Here is a 21,417-nt window from a genome sequence, read left to right as displayed (position 1 = left end):
GAAGAAAAAAGAGTGGGAAAAGGCAAAGCCAAAGGCAGATAATGTTGCTGTGCACAGTCAGGAACAGATGCAGTCCTGTATCTTCTTGGGGCTGACCCTGTGTTCCCACAGCCCCAGGTGAGGAAAGTGTGAGAAAAGCTGTGTCCATCCACTCAAGGAACTCCAGAGACTTTGAAAATGCTCTTAAATGAAAGCAGGCATCTTTACACCTTCAGGAGGGCCCAGTTTTGGCCAGCAGTTCATCACTTTGTGCTCTGACAGCCCCCTTGTTTGCCCCCCACCCTCCAGCCCCAGGGACGGAGCTCCAGCGGCTGTGCTGGCTCGGTGGGAGCAGCTGAAGGATAACCCAGCTCCCAGCACAGAGGGAACGAGCACCCAGTGCTCAGTGGACTACCAGAAATCCCCACCTGTGCTGCAGCAGGACCTTGCAGGAGACATTTGCCCAACATGTCACGGTGCATGCCCCAGTGCCCAACTACCACGCAGCACTCGAGCCGCGCCTTCCATCAGCTCGTGTTGGCATCACACACAGAGAGGAGACGCTTCCCGAGGGTGAAATGACCCTCTCTGCTGGAGCATGGGTCAGCCTTCCACAGTGGCCACGTCAAGGAAGCAACATGGGCAAAATTCACCCTTTTGAGCCTTCCTCTGGTTCAGCTTTTCCACACCAAAGAGCTCAAACTCGGCAATCAAAGTCAACAACCCTCTCCCTCCTTCCCCCAGCGCTCGACAGAAAATAACCAGAAGCCTGGAGAGATGCTCCAGCTCTTGGTCTTTCTCCATATGAGGATTCCTCCCCAGAGTGATGTAAAAGCTTGGTTTAATTATTCAAAAAGGCATGGTGTTGGATGTGAAACACCCCTCCAGCTCAGCCAGCCAGGAGCTCACCAGTCCCTCACGAGCGGCCGCGCAGGCCGGGGCGGAGGAAGGAGAATTAATCCTTGTATCCTGGCGACATTAAACCTGTAATGAAAGCTCCATCTTCCTATACAGGCATGTGAGACATCCTGTAAATCTTTCAAACGTGAAATATGTAAATCTGGCTCCTTAAAGCAGCAGCACCACTGGAAGCCAGGAGCAGTTTTAAAGCACTCCAAGCCGGCAGCAGAATTCCTCGTGACACTTTTCACTATTCACTAAAAAATAACTTGTTATCCAAGAGCTGGAGAGAACTCCAGAGTGCAGAAGCAATGGTAATCACAGAATCACAGAATATCCTGACCTGGAAGTCACCCACAAGGATAAGAGACAAGTAAACTGCAGCTTTCATAAACCTCATAAAACCAATCCACTTCCACTACAGTATTCCCTCTGATCATCAAGTCCTCTGAAAAATATCTTTTCTAAGCGAAGCAGAAGTTCAGATATTAAAAGGGAAATCTAAAACAGGGCTCTTGTGCTCACATGAGTGTGAAGCACCTTCTTCTTTCACTCCCATACACATATCAAGACAGAATATCCAACTTCTGCTACTCAGTCTGTTTTTCACCAGCAGTAAGGGATCTACGCTGACATATGGCACGAGAAAACCTGCTTAATACTGTGTACTTTTGCAAACAAGATGATAAAAGTAGCATCTTACAAAACATGGTTTTGTAATCTCAGAGAATGGAGCAAAGATGGTGCTTAAAAGCATGAAAAAAATACGTGGTAATTAACTTGTACTCTGCTACAGAGCTCAGCAAGAAAAAAGAGTATGAAGGATACTAAATATAGAAAATAACCAGCAATTAGTAATTAACCTTTGAGCTGGGTATTAGCTATTCAACTCTTTTAAGGCAGCAGAGGGATTTAAACTTGGTTTCCTGCATTCAGGGTGAGTGCTGTACCACACAGCCCAGCAGACAAAAGAGGAGTCACCCGACCACGGCCTCTCTGCATCTCCAATTCCCTCTCTCTAACATGGATTTCACATGGAAGTCTAATGACAAGTCAAATGGTTGGTCAAACTGAAGATTTTCTATCTTATTTCAGTTGAACATGTAAATATTTTGGCTATGGCAATTAACTTTTCTGATGGTTCACGTGGTTATTGCAGCTCAGCGAAGCCCCAGTAGCTCACACCTTACACTGTAACTGTTGATACTGCAACAAGCTCCATGAGCTGCAAGCAGCTTGCTAATTAACTACAATTCATTCTAAAAAAAACAATTAGAACCATAATGAAGGAACATGTCAGCATCGTGGCTAAACCCATCATCAGTCAAACTGTGTCTGGTAGGTTGAGACGCACTGAAAACATCCCACAGACATTGTTTTCCTGTAGAACTACTGCTGAATTAATGAAGTAGCATGGGAACTCAACAAAGAATTGCTCAATTACTTCCCAATTAAAGAGAATACACAGAAGAACGTGTGTCAAGAAAAAATTATCAGTGTCTTTGCAATCTCCAGCTTCCTACAGATCCTAAAGATCCTCAAATGCCATGAACTTTCCCAGGTACAGGCTGCTGTTACCAGCCCAGATTTACAGAGGTACAGCTGAGCACAACCCTTTCCTTGTAAGGCTGCTGTGAACATTCCATTGTGGAATCAAGAATGGTTTGGGCTGGAAGGGACCTCAAAGCTCATCCAGTACCACCCCCTGCCATGGGCAGGGACACCTTCCACTATCCCAGGTTGCTCCCAGCTCCATCCAGCCTGGCCTTGAACACTTCCAGGGATGGAGGCAATTCCCAACCAGTACAGGTCATGTCAGCAACATGAGCTGCCATAAAACCACTGATGGATATTTATCCAAAATACAGGCACTTTGGGCATCTGACACTTGCACAGGGTACAAATCCAGTGCTCAGAATGCCATGGGACACGGGAATTCTCCTCTTTGAAGCTCCTCTTTTCAGTTTCACAGGGTAACTCCGAATGGTCATGGCCATTCTTCTTCAGGGAATTCTCCTGAAGCCATAAACCCAAGTCCTGAGCGTGATGTATCCAACTGCAGGGCAGCCTTGAGCTTCACTGCGTTCTCCAACTGTCCAGTTTCCTTTGTTTGGTGACTGGGAAGCACTGGATGTGCTGGTTAAAACTCCTGTTAGCCAATCCTGCACAGCTGAAGAATTGGGACGGCTGGATGTAATTGACATCCCAGATTACTGAGGCGTGTTGAGGGAATTGAATTGCTCCACTGTTGCTCAACAGCTTCCTTTAAATTAAGGAACTCTTCATATGATCAAAACAAACGCTTACTCATTTGTTTATTTTCTCTTCACTTGCAGGGAACTTAATTCTGAATTCCCAGTGTACTTGAGGTATTTACTCTTATAGGAAATGGTATTTAAAATGCTTCAATTACCACTTTTCTCTGACAGACTCTGACAAATCAAGAGTCCACCAGAGTGACTCCAGCTTGGAGCCAGACCCATGCTGCTCCAGGGCTACACACTCCCAAGAAAATCAAACTTCCCAGGCACAGAGAGTGCTGGTGCAAAGGTCCCAGACATGGGGTCAGGACAGGGAAAGATGAGCCCTTTAATGTCTGGATCACAGCCTGGGGACATGAGGTGGCTTCCTTTAACTGCAGGTGGGAGACACAAGAGATGATGAGAACCCAAACTTCCATGTGGGAGCCAAACTCCACTTCTGGATGGCGACAGGATGCTTGCAGGGAATAAACTCAACAGTGGAAGGGAATTAGGCACAACCTCATATTTATTATTTAAAACACCTGCAAGGCACGCTTTTCGAAACAACAGGGGACTGGAACTCTATCCAAACTTCAGAAACAAGTTATTTCTACCTTCATTACTGAATACCATCATGGTATTTTCCAAACCTTGAAATCCTGTGAGTTTCAGTAGGCAAAAAAGCCAAGACCTGTGTACTTCTGTACTTAATAAGGCAGGGTAGCACTGAAAGAATCTGCAAAAATTTACTACTACTTCTCCCCAAACTGGTGCCAAGTGTGTACAACACTTTCCCCAGAAGTGTTATTATCTTTAATTTGTGAATAAACCCCAAGTTGTGCAAATTATAAAATTTAAGGCATAAAGTGATGCAGACCAGGTAGAGCTACAAACTTCACTACTTAGAAAGCAGATTGTCTGTAAATAAATATTTTAGCAAATTACTATGAGCTGTAGGGCTCTGAGCAAATCCAAAAGTAGTGAATCAACACAAGGTGCAGCTGTCAATTTAATGTATCAACTGCTATCAGAAAAAATCTTCATTGGTCATATTAAATAAAAGACAAAAATTCACAGGATGTGTCAGAACTTTGTGCCACAATCAATCACATTCATCTATGGTCCAGCTGCACTCTTTTCTCCACTTTGGATAATATCAAAAGGTGCAGAATATTACCCAAAAGAATGCCCAGGCACCCAGGGAAGTTTAGGAATGCAAATACACATGAAGCCATTAAGACACCTGACCCAACAGGTTGCATAACTGTGAGGGCCCACTGAAATGTTTACCATTAATTTACATTACCCAAGTTTTGGATTAAAACCACAAATCTAAACTGCCACACACATGGCAGCACCCCTGTGCCCTACATCCACCAAGAAAACTGTGTCACTGAGGCAAAGCCTGCAGCTTTGGGGTTTGTTTTGTTTTGTTTTCTCTTCTTGCTGCTTGCACAGCACAGAGAGAGAACAGCGACAAACTGATCAAGGGCAGCACTGCTGGATTACAGCTTCCCCACGCCATGTGATTATGTCCCAAAATCCTAAAGGATTGCACTAGGAAGTGAACTCAGTGCTTTGATGGCATGTAATCATTCTGCTGGTGGAGCAGGGTTTAGGATCACACTGGGGGAATGGTATTACCCATGCAGGGATGCAAAGCCTGCTAGCAGGACAACTCCTACAGATTAAAACCAGCTCAAGATGTGGCCCACAATATCCATATGGCATAAAAGAACAATTAAATTAGGACATTTTATCCCTATCTGTGAAACAGCACTCCTGCACTGTTAAAACCTGCTATTTGACAGGCCTGATGTAAAATCCAAAATGAAGCTTGAAACATGAAGCTTGCACGGGCAGATGCTCAGAAACTATCCAGATTAAGATTCTCAATCTTTACTTGTCTATACATTAAAAATGGATTAATTCTAACATCTAACCCTCCTGATTTTTGGAAATTCATGTGAATAACCTCTGAATTCAGGTTAGCAGCTTTCTGAATTGTCTTGCTCTACCTCGTAATGCAAGAACAGTTTTTCAAGATTTGGTTGAAATGCCTTTAACTTTGAGCTCAGGTGTTAAATTCCACATAAACCATGTACTTAACACACATGAAGGAACTTCATCACTTTATGTTAAAGATGTTATAAACTGGGAAGATTAGGAAGGAGGACCTGGCTTCTGCTTTCTGTGCCATTAAAGTTTTTTGTAAGGAATAAACCAAAAAATATCCCAGAAAAGATAGCTTAAAAAAAAAAAAAGGTTGGATGGGGCTTGGAGCAACCCAGTCTAGTGAAAGGTGTCCCTGCCCATGGTAGGGGGCTGGAACAGAAGATCTTTAAGGTCCCTTCCAATCCAAACCATTTCATGATTTCTATTCTATGATTCTGCCTAAAAAACAAACAAAGGTCCACCAAAACGTCAACCCAGGCCACAAGACACTGTCCTAACAAACAAATACATTTTCCAATTTGGCAACAAGTAGCCGTACCTGTTAAAAATGCACGCCCCTCACTGCAATATTAAACCTCCTACATGGGGTTTAACTGAGTGTCACTAAGACAGGACATTTGAACACAGGTGTTTCTTTCAGCAAATGTAAACAAAAACTGGACAGTTTTCCCAGCAAAGATGGCCAGAGACCAGGACTGTGCACTCCCTTTCTCCTCACGTTTGAGAGTTTGATCCTGGAAGCCTGACTGTGAGGCTGAAGTCAACGTCACCAGGCTGCAGGTTGTTTCTGCAAAGCCACTGATGCAAACTTTGGGAGAAGCCAGACGTGGGAAGGGCACTGCAACCCCAGCCAGAATCAAAACTGAGCTTTCCCAAACACACCAGGACCACCAGGCAGATCTGGTGGCTTCTAAACCTGAGTGTGCTCAGGTCCAGCTTGATCTGCTCCTCCCACACTGTGTCCTAAGGCAGCCGAATTTCTCCCTGTCTGTTCCATCCTCGTTTAATATTCCCCACACAGCTGGCACCAGCCCAATGACTGCCTGCACTGTAAGGCACCAGCTCCAATGCCTTGGATCTTGATACAGCAGCGAGATGAGTTGTTTGAAAGCCTTCATAAAATTCTTAGGCAGATAGTTTAGACATTTTGATGAGGAGAGAAGGTTTTATTGTGACGTGACTGACAGTCTCTGTGAAGAGTATTTACAGTCTGACTCTTATTACTAAAAACACCATGACAGGTAGAACTTGATGTGGATGTTCAATGGGGAGACGAAGGGAAATTATGACAAAAAGAGCTCATTAAACATTTCCCCCTTTTTTAGAGCAGCTAGTTTCACACACAGAACTAGAATTTCTAAGTGGAGCATGCACCACTTAACAGAAGCTTTTTGGGTAAGACTGCTTTGTCTTGATGTCTACTCTCAGTGAATGGGGAGTAGGAAAACTGAGGAAGGAGCAGAGAGAAAGCAAGAATGAATTCAATAAGTGTGAGTTGATACAGAGGAAGGGAGAGGTACTGGGAGAGAACTGAATTCCAGGAAAACTGTGTGTCTGGAGCTCAGCTGCACACCCAGCAGAGGAAAACCACAGGAGAGCAGGATTTGCTGGGAAGGGATGCAGCGAAGAGGTGGGGAAACACAAGAATTACACTGAGTAAGCAATCTTTTCATCCCAATGTCAGAGAAGTGACTCGGCGAGCAGCCACTGCTCATAACTGAGTTCAGTGGGTCCGTTCCAATCCCAGGATCCGAGGCTCATTCCTTTTTGCCTCATTTGCTCCGTATTTACATTACTTGATATCAGAGATCATGAGGAGTCAGGCTATAAAGCACTTTGACACCTGCTGACAAACGGCCCCACACAATGGCACAGCACTGTTAAGCACATGAATACACAACTTTGAACTTTCCTGCTTCTCCCTGGCTCCACCACGGAGATGCTCCACACCTTCAGCCTCAGTGGGATACCGTGTCCACGGAGAAATATTTGCCCGAATGGTTCTGGCGCCTTAGGAAGCTGCATCTTACTGAAAATCAGTGTGAATTACACTGCCCAGGCACAAAGCAGCCTCTGAAATGGGGATTCTGCCCTCAAGCCTTGACACTGTGACTTTTAGGAGTCATTGTACCTGCAGGTCATTTCAAATCTATCTGCAGCCACAAAAGAACCACGTGCAGATGTACATTTATTTCCACCTGAGAGGAACACGTCGTGAAGATGGGAGGAGTTTCATAGAATTAGAGAATCACTGAATGGTTTGGGTTGGAAGGGGTGTTAAAGCTCATCTCATTCCAACCCCCTGCCATGGGCAGGGACATCTCCCACTGGAGCAGGTTGCTCCAAGCCCAATCCAACCCTGGGAGGTGGCCAATTCCCTGCACTGGCTACAGAGAGCCAAGGCTGGGGGGCACCTGGATGGCTACTTCAATATCCCTCACTTTTCTGTGCAGAGACTGGAGATAACCTGCCTAGAAACACACCAGAAGAAAACAATCCCACGATGAAAACTCCATCCCCGTCCAGGAGCTGTGGGCAATTCAGCCTGAACTCAACCAAAACTTGCTGCCTTGTTATTTAGAGCTGAATTTATCATCAGCAGAGAGAATTCATGGTGCCTGAAACCTATCAGGGGCCACAAAGAAGTTTCTCACTTCATTCATCTGTTACAAAATTACTGAAAGCAAGACCTCCTAATAAAGGAAGCGTCCTTACATGTGCAAACCAGGTAGATGAGCTTGATTATTTGCCCTCGGATTGAATTTTAGAGGTTTATATAATAATGACAGCTATAAATTGAAAACAGAATTATGGCAAGTGTCTCAATGACAGAGAGTCTCACATGTGGAAGGGTGAGCAATAAATCAGATGGGCAGTGGAATATTAAATTGCTAATTTTAAGAGCTATTGCTCTTTTTTTTTTTCTTTTAATACATACTAATATAAAAAGGTGAAACAGGATCTCAGCTACCTCTTTCTTCCTCTTCTCCTTTTCTTCATTAATTAATGTACAGAACTTGATTAGAGAAAAAGCTTTAATCCTTTTAAATTTAACCATGAACTAGCCAAAAAAAAAAAAAAAAAAAAAAAAAAAGTGCAACCAGCTTCATGGAGATGGCAGATTAAATGTATCTGATGATTACAGAGTAGGTTTCATGTGTCCTGGATCTCACATCTGCTATTTACAGGACAGAGTAGTACCAGAGTGTCTGCAGACATGATTGCAAGTGTACTGCACTCCCAGTCACACTGCAACAACCTAAATTACACACTGCACCCTGAGTAAAACTGAAGCATCACTGAAGGGCTAATAAAAGAATCACAGGAAAAGCACAGCAGAAAAATTCTAACACTGAACTATATGAAAAACAAGTGAAAAATCAACAGCTATTCCATGCCCACAAATACCTCAATTGGTGATGCAAGGTGAGTTCTTTTACCAGATTTTTGCAAGCAACATGTAGATGCCTCCCTGCTCCTACTGGCTCATCATGAAATATTTATGGCAGGGTCTGTTTGTTTGTTTGTTTGTGCAAAGCCCAGAAGTGTCACAGTCCAGGTCCCACCCAGCCCCTCCACAGCATTTTTCTTTTTTTGTTCCACACCTTGGTCAGTCCAAGCTGTGGAAGTCACCACATCCTGGCGTCAAAATGTCTTCTCTTAAACACAGGCATCTTTCCCATACTTATACTACACTGAAATTCCTGACCTTTTCCTTGGTTTTTCTCCACTCTCACATAAATCCTCAGAAATACCCATTTTTTTCTGTAACCAAAGCAATCTAACAATTTCTTGAGGCATTTATAGCACAATTTTCTACTGAACAGCATAACCCACCCTTTGGCAAATGCACACCTTGTTCTAAGGCATCTGTCACTTCTCTCAGTCACTTGTTACCATTCCTTACACATTTTGGGAATAAATGCTTCACCTTTTCAAAATGCCAATACACAGGAAGGGAATGCTGTTTTATGGATACAACACCATATTACCCCCATCTTTTAATATTTTACTGCCCATGCAAGGCATAGGACGGAAAAAATTAAGCTGAATTAAGCTTAGCTTCCTGTATACTTAGAGCACTACAGAAATAATACACATCTGGGTACCAGAGGAACCCTTCGAAACCAGGCAGCACCTCAAGCATTAACAGGCAGAAGGCTCACTGTTGACTCCTAAGCACAAATAACACATTTACAAATGGTGACCTGCCTAAAAATGAGTCAGAAAAGACAGAAAGGAGATTCAGGTGATGAATGAGATGGATGTAAGTGACATCACAATCCCAACCAACCCATAATGCATCACTGACAAAAGTCACACCACGAGGAATGCACCAAATGTTACACACAAAAATGAAAGTCACAGAAGCTAAAACCCTCACTTCCTTTACTGTGCATAAATGAGGGAGATACTTACACTTACAGGTTGACTTTTTGGCACATCATAAACACCTTCCTTCTTTTGGCTGGTAGGAACCTGCAACAGCAAAGGAAAACTGAGGTCACTACAAAAGCAGCTTGGACAAAAAGCTGAGAAGAGCAACTGGTATTTATGTACAAGGTGTACATAAATTAGTAGTTTATTTAATATTACTTTTTTAATATTAATGAAGTCGAGGATGGTTCCTTTCTTAACCAAGTAGGACCATTAATGGAGAAAATACTGAAGAAATAAAACATCTGATTTTTTTACAGCCCAGCAGTGTTCAGAGAAGAGATTTCCATTCTCAAATAATTTTGTTTACATGAAGTTCAGGTGTACTTGGAGCTGCTTCCCACTTAAATGGTTGTTTTTTCCTTTAACTTGGGGATTAGAGATGTGCAATGGAAGTTATGGTCAGGTGAGTTCATCATCTCCCCAGATGAAGAGAAACAGAGTAGAGCTACCGAGATGAGGGTAAGAGATGTTACACCTGGTGTTAGATTTCTTCCTCCCAATCCATTTAATCATCTAAAAAAGGTCCTAAGACTGCAGTGATGGGGCCTTGTGGCTGCTCTGTGAGATATTTGGTTATAATGCTGCAATTTTACTAAGGAGTTAAGGCCTCTTGAAGTCTGACACAGGAGAGATGGACAGGGGACGATGCACTTAAACTTCATGTGGGCATTTAGCTGAGCCACCAGTCATGATTTATACCTGGGGGATTCACAGCCTGCTCATGTAATATTGGGCTGTGCTTACCCAAGGACCACTGGTTTGCACATCTATAATTTGTGATTATATTTCTTTTCCTTCATAGAAGCACTGAGTGTCCATTGTAAATGCCAAAAGCAAAAAGAACAGTAACCTGTTCTCATCAGTGCTGCTTTTCCACCAAACAAGGCATTCAGAGTACAGAAGTTACATTTCAGACAACAGTGAAACCTCACAGGTCAATGAGATGATATTGCAAATATGATAAAATCATCATCTTTTTGTTTTGTAAGATAATAGATATCTTAAGGTTCTGATATTAAACTTGGACTGGTCTAGGGGGAGCTGAAGAAATGTTACTTATTCATTGAGATGTGCTATCATTTCTTCCTCTGTGTAACTATTCTGCCTAATATTCTGTGTAATACATTAAAACCTCTCTGTACTGCTGTCCCTACTGTACTCTCACCCCTTCACAAGCCTTCACAAGGAATTGTGTGTCTTTAACTTGGTGCACACTGAAGAAATTTGTCAAGAACTCTCAAAGAAAATGAATGAACTTTGCAAAAAAACCTTCTTCTATTCCTATCCTGGGAATGATTTGCTTGCCTTGGTTTTCTCTGGCCACTTCCACTAAAGCCAATGACATTAGATACGTGAAACTGGTAAAAATTCAGTGTCATGGCAGTAACAGTCTGTAAAGAGAGAGCTGTAGGTGACAGTGTCAGAGCAGGAACCAGGAAGGGCCTATTTAGGAAGTCACTGGAAAGCTGAGTCTTCACAAAAGAAGGGGTAACATGGAAAGATAAACTGTTTCTAAACTTCCATTAGGGTGCATTTTTTTTCTGTTTTCTCTGGAATGTTTCCCCTTCAGCCATTCTCCTCTTCCTCCTTCCAGCCTTTCTGTGAAGTCATCCCAATTTGCACATATATCCAGAGTTGACTGTGGAATGAACATTACCCTGCACTATCAATCCCCCTTTTCCTACTCCAATTTATACTCAGAGAAAAGCTCCTTGCATCTCATATGAAGACAGAGAAACTTTTCTGAAAGCCATTTTTCCCTCCCAACTCAGTGCTGCCTGACCTGCTGTCTTTAGTTGTTGTGCACTTGCTTGCATCTCCTGTTTACACTGGGGGGCTGGCAAGGAATTGCTGTTTTTCCTTTGATTAGCAGTACCAGTAAGAGGTACCAGCACTATTTCTGCTGTCAGCTCTGTCTCTGTGACAGGCTGTGAACCATCTGGATGGATTTGCATCTTGCAGCAATAAAAGCACCACGATTCAGAACCCTCCATCTCGGATTGTCAGCTCCTCACGGAGCAGAACTTGCCTCTCTACAGAGACCAGTGCTGCTACACAAGCACCAAACCACCTCCCAAAATCCCATCTCCACCTCGCTGGAACACCAGGCAGGAGAGGAGATGCTGTTAAGCAATCTGAGGGTTGGTATGTGCTCAGTGATTGAGTCCTTGTCTAACAAATTACAGCAACTTACACAGATAATATTAAAAGAGCAGACACAGACGGTCTTTGGGGTAATGCATCAAAGAAAGGTGACAGACAGAGAGAGAATGCTTAAAAAGAAAAGTTGTGACCTCTATTATGCTAAAAAGATAGAAATTGTCACTTTCTGCACGTGTCTTTCATCTGCAATTCCCCACGGGGTGGGAATCTCTTCCACCAAGGCAGAAGTGAATTTGTTGCACACCAGCAAATGAAAAGCCAGAGCAGTACCAGCAGAAAGGTTTGGTGAGGCTGAAGCAAGGCTGCATGAGGTTATTGAGCAGATACATGTTGAGCAATGTGTGGTATGGGGAAGGCTTTGCAGTAAATAATAGAAGCTGCCACAAATATGCATCAAATTTAAAAAAACCCTGAAAACCCAACCAATCAACCAAAACCACCAAAAAAATATATATAAAAGAGGATTTTTTTCTGATTTTGGTTTTAATAGTAGCCTGATGGTTCTGAGACTACCAAGACCTCGTAACAGAAACAATTTTGTCAGCGATGTGAGTGTAAAATCTGAGCTGTGGAGACCCAGCTTTGGGGAAGCCAAGAGCTCTGGGAGCCCGTGGGAGCTGGGAACCCCATGGCTACAGCCCAGTCTGTGCTAGCGATACCTCAGCATCCATCAATTACACAGACACCAGAAAAAGACTCCTAACTCCCCAATTCAGCATTTGCTGTACTCAAGTAGTGCCTGTAGTAAACACAGAGGACAATGCCAGACTGTGAATATCCAGAGTATGGCACATTAATCACAGGTGTTTTCTGTGACCACTGCAGGAGGAAACACTTCATCACACCCAGATGCTGTCAAATAAAGCCTTGAGCAATTCTCTGGTGACTTAGAGGACAGTAACAGCAGTACCTTGAGATGAGGCAAGGCCTCACTACCTGCTTATCACCTTCTATTTCCATTTTAAGGAAAAGAAACTGCCCAAAGAGTCCTCCTGTTCTCTGGGCCATTCCCCAGAATACAGTTCCAACTTCCCTACCCACCAATGTTTGCTGGAAGATCTACAAACACTGGGAGCAACAGCCCCATTTTGCTTCCTTCCACTAATAATTCTGTAGAGTACCACTAAAAGCTCCACACTTTGATGAACAACAATCACTGGTTTTTTCTCCAAAGGGAGTTCTCACGGGATTTTTGTTTCTAGCACAAACCTGACAACTAGAGTAGCAATTTCTTAACATTTGCTGAGAATAGTCAAACTTTCAACACTGAAAATGTTCAGCCTTAGGCAGACTCTCACCTTGAGAGCCTTGCATGTCTTGGTCTGGAGATGCAGAAAGCTGTGTTTTTGAGTGTGCGTGGTGGGGGTGCCAGGGCATCAGCAGGGAGAGAATAAATGAATCTCATATCAATGACCCTCTGATGGCATCTCCAAGATGTTATTTTCTAATGTTTAACTTGCATTTCCCTTTCCCACTCAGCTCCTTTTCATTTCAGCTTACAGCTAACACTAGCCTCACATCTTCCTACATTTTCTCATTACTTAATGCTTTTCCTTTTTTTTCTTTTTGTTCAACCCTTGCTCCTGCCTACCTTACAATCCTTTCCTATAAGCACATCAACCTCTAGTCCAGCTGGATGAAATGCTTAATCACTGCTTGAAACTCCTTCCCCTCCACACTAAACGATTTCCTCGAATCACAATTTTCTCAGAGCGCACAAATTTGCCTCAGATTTGCCTCTAGTATGTGATACAAAATGAATTACATTATATTTTAATAAACCTCGTACTGATCCCTTGAGGATAAATTGAATGACAAAAGATTATTTTATATTGCTTTCAGTGCAGTTTTTTGTCAGCGTGAAGAATGCAAGCTTGGGCTTTAACACAACATATGCACTCTGAAAATAGTTTCCCTGGTCTGGGGGATATCCCTTGAGAGCTCTGAGGTTTTGCTCAGTTATTTCCTTGGTTAGACAGAAGCAAGAGCAGTACCACTGAAATTTCTAGGAATTGCTTAGATGGTCTGCCAACAAAACATCTTCAGCACGTTTCTCAAATAGGGGTATAAAATTTCAAAAAATTAACAGGAAGAAAAGAAGAGTTTCTCCACTTATCACCTCATATGGTGTATTCAAAAGTTTGGGAGTTGACCAAGTTAATATAAATTTGCAGAAGCTGATATGACAAACAACAGAAAAATCACATTGTGACTTTTGTGACATTGGGCAGATAATGTCACCAGAATGAAATGCCAGGACATTTTGGTGATGGATGAAAACTAAAAGCGAGCTATGTATGAAATGCACTTTCATTAAATGCTTGCGGTCGTTGCAATGGGAACAAGGGAGAGGTTTTATACCTGATAAATGTTTTCCTCCGTTTCAGGCTCACGGATGGGCTCGTGTCCAGCCTCAAACACAATGTACTATGGCAGCAGCGCCAGAGAGGGACAGTCAGAGATGAAACAGAAGGGAAAAAGGCCGTTTGGAATTCCACGTCAAAACAAAGGCAGGCATTAAAGAAACAACTTCAAAGCACAGGCTGGCAGCAGGACAACCAGTTTGCTGGGAAGGACCAGGAAAGGTTGCTTCATATTTCATAAACCAGCAGTGAATAGGCCTAAATCTCCTCTTAATGATCATCAGAGCAACTTCCTAATTCTTTCTCGCCAGGGAGACTGCCTGTGGCCCAATATTAATTTTCTGAAGGCAACATGAATTTTGCCTCTTTTACATAATGGCAATTATTTCCACATATATTTATTATCTATGAAAAAAAGTGTTAAATCCAAGCTGGGAGAACAGGCCGGTGTGCGTGGAACAGGCCACATGGCAAAAGGCTGTCACAACACTTTTTCATTTTCAGGTTCTTGCTTTATTGTGAAGAGTACAGAACAAAACTCCTGACATTATAAAAGCTGAACAATAATTTAGGGCATCCTGACTCTTATAATCTTTCTTGCTGCACCTTAGGCACTGTTCAATATTCACTAATGGTTGAATTGGTTCCTTTCAGCGTGCCTCCCACTGATATGCCTAAGTGGAAGAACACAAAATCCCCAGGAAAAGAAAAGTAAACTACCACATATTTTGTTTCAGCACAAAAACATGAGAATGAAATTACATCTTTTTCTTCTTCACACTCAGCAGGGTATCGGACATGAATATATTGACACATTTCTGATAATCATCTTTGCTCCCAGACATTTTTCTTGGATGAAGCAAGACTTAAATTTCAGATCTGTTATTAAACCATAGCTCAAACGCCAACAAGGGACTGTGTTACATCAATGCCACTGTTGGTTTTTTTTCCCAAACATTCACCTTCTGAATTAAATTCTGGCCCCACAGAAGACAAAATGCCAACTCATTACTATCAGAACAAGATTTCACCTTCCCTAATTCTCTCTTTTCAGTTAGAGGTCCTATAAAAAATGATTACAAATCTCATTTGGAAACTTAAAATCTGGATGTACAAGCCACATTTTAACTAATATTTATGACATACTTCAAGTAATATTCCTATACTCCCAACTGAAATATTCTATTCTATTCTATTCTATACAGACATATTGTGCTATTACTTACAGCTTAATCTCTATGCTACTTTCTGTGGAAGTTTTAAAGGTTTCTCACAAGACCTCTCTCAGTAAATTTCAAAACACCTTGTGCAAGGTTTTGGCTGTGTTTGAAGAGAACGTGTATCTAGTCATTTCTGAAACTCCAAGGCCATACAGCTTCAGAAATTACCTGGTATACAGGATCTTCTACATCTTCTTCCAAAATTGTCTACAGCAAAGTAAGAGGACAGGCAGTAAAAGCACAGAACATAAACAGCAGAGATAAAAGAACTGTATTCAGAAATTAAAGGACAGCAAAGGGATAAGCAAAATGGGCAGGTAAGTTTATAGTTTTCTTTCTTCAGGATACAGATAAAGTCACATTATGGTACAAAGTAACTTTATTCAGGTTCCATCCGAGTTTAACAATCTGCACCTTGTTTGACTTGATTCAAGCACACACGTTCAGAAGTATATTGAATCTCCTCTAAAGTATGAGACACTTAAATCCTGACTTAAAACACTTAAAACCCAACTTACAACACTTAAAACTAACTTACAACACTGACCTTCATTAAAGTTTTCCTTCTGAATTAGAAGAAACACTAAGCAGGAACTGAGCAGATCATTTCTAGCTGCTAACCAGGTTCATCACACCCCAGAGACAGCTTTCAGCTCAGTTTAATCCTAGTCTGGGCTCAGGATGGCTGCTGGGCTCACTCTGGTCCTTTGGAAGCCAGCACTGCTCAAACCCACTGCTGTCAGAAGTGCTGAGGATGCTCAGAGCCTCTCTGGAGCAACTTGGGGGGAAACTCCAAACCCAAACTTTTCGTGGCAGTAGTCTAAGCTTATTGGTGTACCTGGTATACCGCCTGCTCACACTGTTTGTCCTTTTGTGCCTTTTTTTCCATTTCTTCCCTTTGTTTCAGTTCGTAGATGAGCTGAAACAGGTCTCGCAAGTCCAGGATTACAGGTTCAGCCTATGGAAGCAAGAACAGGGTGGAGAATTTCTGTAGGGGAAAATACACACCCCTTACCCCACATCCTGCTGATAGAGCAGTTAGAGCACCTCCACAATTAAATTTCATATAGAATTAATTTCTATCTCAGCACGCAGGCCTGGGTTAATTCCTACTGAACTAACTATGCTTGAAAATTAATGATAATTATAGTTATGAATATAAAAAGCATTATGAATATAAAAGGCACATGGATGAATGTAAAGGCATATTTATTAGTGGTTCCTCAACCACTGGAATTATGGTAGACTACACACAATGTAGGTTTCCATGAGTATAGGAACAAAGCTAAATTTATCTGCATCCAGTCTAGCTTAGCTAGAAAGGTAAACAATAATTATGAAAAAATAGATCATAAAAAATTGGGAATAATGAAACACATTCCCTTTTGCCCAAGAGGGTTTCATTAATTCGCTATTTAAGATCTACACAGACCCTTGTGACAAGTTTAGCACAACCACAAACAACCCAAGACTGGCCTCTTGAACAGCTTCTCACCAACAGCTTTTCAGCTGAGTTACACGGCAGAAAATGACAGTGATTTGATACTTACTGCCTGGGCTGTTTTTATTGCCACAAATCTATGATTGCCCTCCTTTCCACACACATATCCAAATGCTCGGTGGTCTGTGATATCCTTCGCGATGTAGGAAATTTCATGAACTGCGTGGTGATGCTGGAGTAGCTAAAAAAAACCCAACAGTAGAGAATATACATCAGAATGGTTGATTAAAAGGCAGTATAGTTTCTCCTTCACCACTTTATCTGGATCCCAACGCAATCTGATATGAAAACCAATTAGTATCTGAAGTCTTTAAGCCCCTTTTTTCTCAAAATCTAGCCAAACTTGACTTGCTTTAGTAGGTTGACTAAAAGCTTCCCCTGGAGATTTTTCTTGGTATCTTTAAGTGAAATATAATTAAATAAAAAATGCATTACCATGTTACTATCTACACAGCATCCCAGGCACAGAACCAGTATTTCTAGGTACATAAATGAACAGGGGTTGCAGAAACCTGTAGCTTCACACAGGGTGACTCTGAGGCCAGGCTGATCTGCAGAGGCTGCAGAGCTACAACTGAAATCTCCAACACCTCTAGGAATCAGGACCAGACCTGCCTTATCTCTACAAAAATCAGCATCAGCCAGTGAGACAGATTTCACTTCAAGCAGTAACAGAACTCCAAATATTTATTTTCCCCAGAAAATGAATGTAAATGTAATTACTGAACTGGAAATCAATGCTGAATGCAAAACTTCACATTTTATTTAAAATCCCACTCTGGCAAATTGTAATAATAAAAAGACTTAATTTTGTTTTATATGTGTGAGCAAAACCCTGCCCAGAGTCAGGACATGATCTGAGGCTTTTAGAAGCATCTCTTGTAGTGCCAGAATCTTTGTCACTTTGGACTAAACAGTATTTCATTATCAAAGCAGTACAGAAGTACTCCCACTTAGAATAATGTCCTTGGAAAGCTTATCTAAAACAATCTATTAGCTTCAATTTCTACCTTCTGATATATTGACCTGCTCTTATATCATCTAGGGCTAATGCTATTTCTGACAGCAGGCAAAGCCTCACAGACAATTCTTTCGAGGTCCAGATTCCTGCTGGCTTTGAGAAAAAGCACATTTTGAAAACCAGCATGGTATCCATGCAATCTCTAAACAACCAGTTGTTTTTAGAGTTAAAAAAAAGTAACTGTTTTAACATTCAGAAGCAGGGAGGATGCCTGTGTGTGGCAGGGAAAAGGCTGAGCAGGGCGAGCGATGGGACTTCTGTAGGGCAGGGATTGGGATGTGAAAGGAGAGGCAGCCTGGGAGAGATGGATGGCTCCATATAAAACAGAAGACTGGACATGTTTCATTTTCATTTCACAGTAAATGGCTCTTAACGTCCCCAGATCAAGATTGCTTGCTCGTGGGAGAGTGAAGTGTTGCCAGTGACTGCAGGCAGAACGTGGCTGAGCTGAAGCTGCACTTCAGACTCTCCCGACGTGTTGAGCGTTTAAAATTAATGATGGGATCTCACTTAGATAATACAGGGATATTGATTTATTAGGTTTTTTTGAAAACCAAGTTACATGCTATCTGTTACACTGAAATGAAGTGTTCCCATCTCTCTATTCTGCATATGACAGAGAACGTTATCTCTGGCTCCTATTAAATCAAAGTTCTCTGACATTGCTTTATTGATTGCCAGGCAGCGTTTCGCACTGAAATTAAACTGTGATCAGATGCCTTCCTCATGGAATTAAATTTGAAGATTGTTCTGCAATGGAAGAGTATCACCCACAAGGTAAGAGAGCAGATGGAGACGCTCAAATTTATTTGGGAATCCACGTTCACTGTTCAAAAATCATTACATTTCCAATGGTTACGATATTTTACACACTGTATCAACAGAGATATAAATTAAGTAAAGGTAACTGCAATTATCCTTTTATGTACTTTACGGGATGGAGTTTAGGGAGAGCTTTTCACTTGTTTGAGGAACACAGAGTTGGAACACACACATTGCATGCACACATCTGTAATCAAATGCAACTATAAACACACCTACATTTTCACAGCCCTCAATTCAACTCACGAGTCCCTTCTACATATTCCAATGCTCCATTCTAAGCATTATTTAATGAGTGCCTGACTCTTTGCTCCTGCACAGAAGAAACGGGCGTCCTGTTGCAGCCAGGAGAGATTCACTACAGTAAACTGCAAGATCAGAACCCTGTCTCTAGTGGCTACAAGCACATAAAAGAATTATTTCTCAACTCAGGGATGTTTCTGACCCCCCTGTATGCCAATGCTGATGGATTCCATCACACACTATTTAAAGTTTTTACTCTATCTGTGCAGAGAGCTGCTACAAACCATTTACCAATCCTTAAGTGAGGTACCAAATTGTTTTGGAGCACTGCAGCACGACAGAACAAATTATAGAGAAGACTTAATTTGTATTATGGTTCAACACAGTCAATTACATACTGCAGAGATTAGAAAGGAATTTAACATTTAAATTTCAGTTGTTAACAAAATCCACAGCCTCCAAATTATTTTAGGTCTCCCGTGACTTTAGTCACTGTTGCAAATGTTGGAGATTTTAAATGGAAGCACAGATAAAGTCTCAAACTGGGTAACAAGACCATCTTGTGATGCATGAGTTGTTTTTTTAGGCTAAACATAATGTCATTATTATATTTTATTCATACACTACCAAATTTTTGCCTGGTTTTAAACTTAAAAGTCAAAAATACCCATCTGCACCAAGCCTGCTGCCTTTCCTCTTCCCTGGTGTCTCCCACCAGCCATTATTTCCTCTCCTTTTCTCCATTCCATCTCCTCCTTCTCCTCTTCCCCCAGGTTGCTCCCTGTACATCACACTGAATTGATTTAGCTGCCTCTGAGATCTGTAGCATTTCTAATTTCCCTCAGGCTGCTTGGCACCTATCATAAATTTTTTCACCCCTTATCCTCATCGTGCCCCTTTATTTCCACGCTGTAGCCTCCAGTGCCACTAAATCAATTAAGTCAATCAATTAAGTACTTGGAGGGTCCAGCAATCATGTCAAAAATGTGAGTTAGATGGCATGAGAAAGTCACTGCTTTACTATCGCTATTTCTCTTTTAATGAGGTTGTCTATTTAGTGGAGCCTGGGGCACAGTGTTAAGAGCCACAACAAAAAAACCACCCTGCAAGCTGCAAAGCCTCCTGGAAAAGCTGCCCCACCGAAAGCAGGAAGCTTGTTCCACACAGTGTCACATCCAGCAGGACAAGTTCCATAGGGATTTGGGTTGCAAGGCCTCTCACCTCGAGTAACTGAACGCTGAGCCTGGTTTCAGAGAGGTGGGATCAACTGGCAGCTCCACCATGGATGCTGGGATGTGGGATACAGGCAGGGACCAAGCCTGTCCCTGCCCACTCACACTGGAATAAGCAATGAAACACTTTGCCTGTATAAGCTCCCTAAACACCTCAGTTACCCACCAAACTGCAAAACCCTTAATGGATTCATAATAAAGTAACTTCGTGGACCATAGTTTCAGCCATGCTGCAAGTCCCCTGTATTCCAGCTGGGACTGCTCAGCATCACATAAGGAAAGCAGGCCTGGTACGTTTAGGAATACCACTGGAAAAAAATCATGGAAATTGAACGTGGGAAATGAATGGTAAAGCCTTAACAAGAAGCTCAGCAAGCCCAAAGTGCAACAGGACATCGACCATTACTTACTGCAACACACTCAGTGAAAACAGTGCACTGCAAAACATGTGAGTGGCTCCGAGATCAACTTTATCTCCCTGCTGCAAGGAAAACACTGGGAGGTACAGATGGTTCTCCGTCACTGCACCCAGGATGCTGCTGTGTTCCTTAACAGGGCTCAACATGCAGCACCTACTCCAATGCTCTTCATGGCCATTTCCTTACAATTCCTGTTTGTTTGAGCTGATATTTGCAGGGATCATGGGGACACAAAAGGCCACAAGCATTTCCTTAACTGCCTGTGTTTGTGCCACAATGGTTCTCTGCTGTTTTGTTAAAATGCACTTAGAGGTGGTGTGGAGCTGCTCATCCCCTTCACAAACATCCCACAGTCCTGGAAGTGCCCATGGCACTGGGGTTGGAATTAGATGATCTTTACGGCCCCTTCCAACCCAAACCACTCAATGACATGAAACACCTGCAGATTCAAATCCCAGACTGATCTGGTTTCATAACTTCTGAAAGTTTTAAGAGATGGAAAGCAGTCCCTGTATGTAGACAGCTAAAAAAACACCACCCAAACCCCCAAACCCTGTTCCTGGCATAGATTTTTCCCTGGTACCCATTAAGGTGCAGGGATACCTCTCAAGCAGTTGTGAACCCTTCCACCTCCTCTTCCTCTCAAGAAAAGTGCATTTCAGTGGGACTGTGTACAGACAATTTGGAGGAAAAGTCAACAGTCTCAAATGTCAGAGTGAAATGAAAAGCACATCAAAAAATTGCATTTGCATCACAAACTTTCTCGTGTTTTTTTCTGGAACTTGGTATTTGGATGGCAGATGGGGTGGCAAGACATCAGCCTCATGAGATAGGCAGGGGATGAGCAGATGGGGAAATGAAACAACCACTGCAAAAATTCTCAGTTTCACGTGAAATAGCAGAGAGGAGACAGCT

General features: G+C 42.3%; 1 protein-coding gene across 14 annotated transcripts in view; it reads right to left on the bottom strand.

Annotated features, from left to right (window-relative positions):
• The window catches only part of DAB1 (DAB adaptor protein 1), a 418,512-nt gene that overhangs the window by 24,246 nt on the left and 372,849 nt on the right, over positions 1-21,417 (bottom strand). For 8 of the 14 annotated variants that reach the window (XM_010408777.4, XM_010408776.4, XM_019291806.3 and 5 more), the window contains 5 exons: positions 16,815-16,946; positions 16,103-16,222; positions 15,433-15,471; positions 14,043-14,108; positions 9,498-9,557 (listed from right to left, as the gene is read on the bottom strand). In XM_010408777.4, the coding sequence (XP_010407079.1) occupies positions 9,498-9,557; positions 14,043-14,108; positions 15,433-15,471; positions 16,103-16,222; positions 16,815-16,946 (417 nt within the window). The remainder of the gene's footprint in view (positions 1-9,497; positions 9,558-14,042; positions 14,109-15,432; positions 15,472-16,102; positions 16,223-16,814; positions 16,947-21,417) is intronic. The other 6 variants (XM_019291805.3, XM_019291808.3, XM_019291809.3 and 3 more) reach the window with 3 other exon arrangements.

This window comes from Corvus cornix, chromosome 8, assembly GCF_000738735.6.
Source record: "Corvus cornix cornix isolate S_Up_H32 chromosome 8, ASM73873v5, whole genome shotgun sequence".
NCBI lineage: Eukaryota > Metazoa > Chordata > Aves > Passeriformes > Corvidae > Corvus > Corvus cornix.
This window is presented reverse-complemented; position numbering and strand designations above follow the sequence as displayed.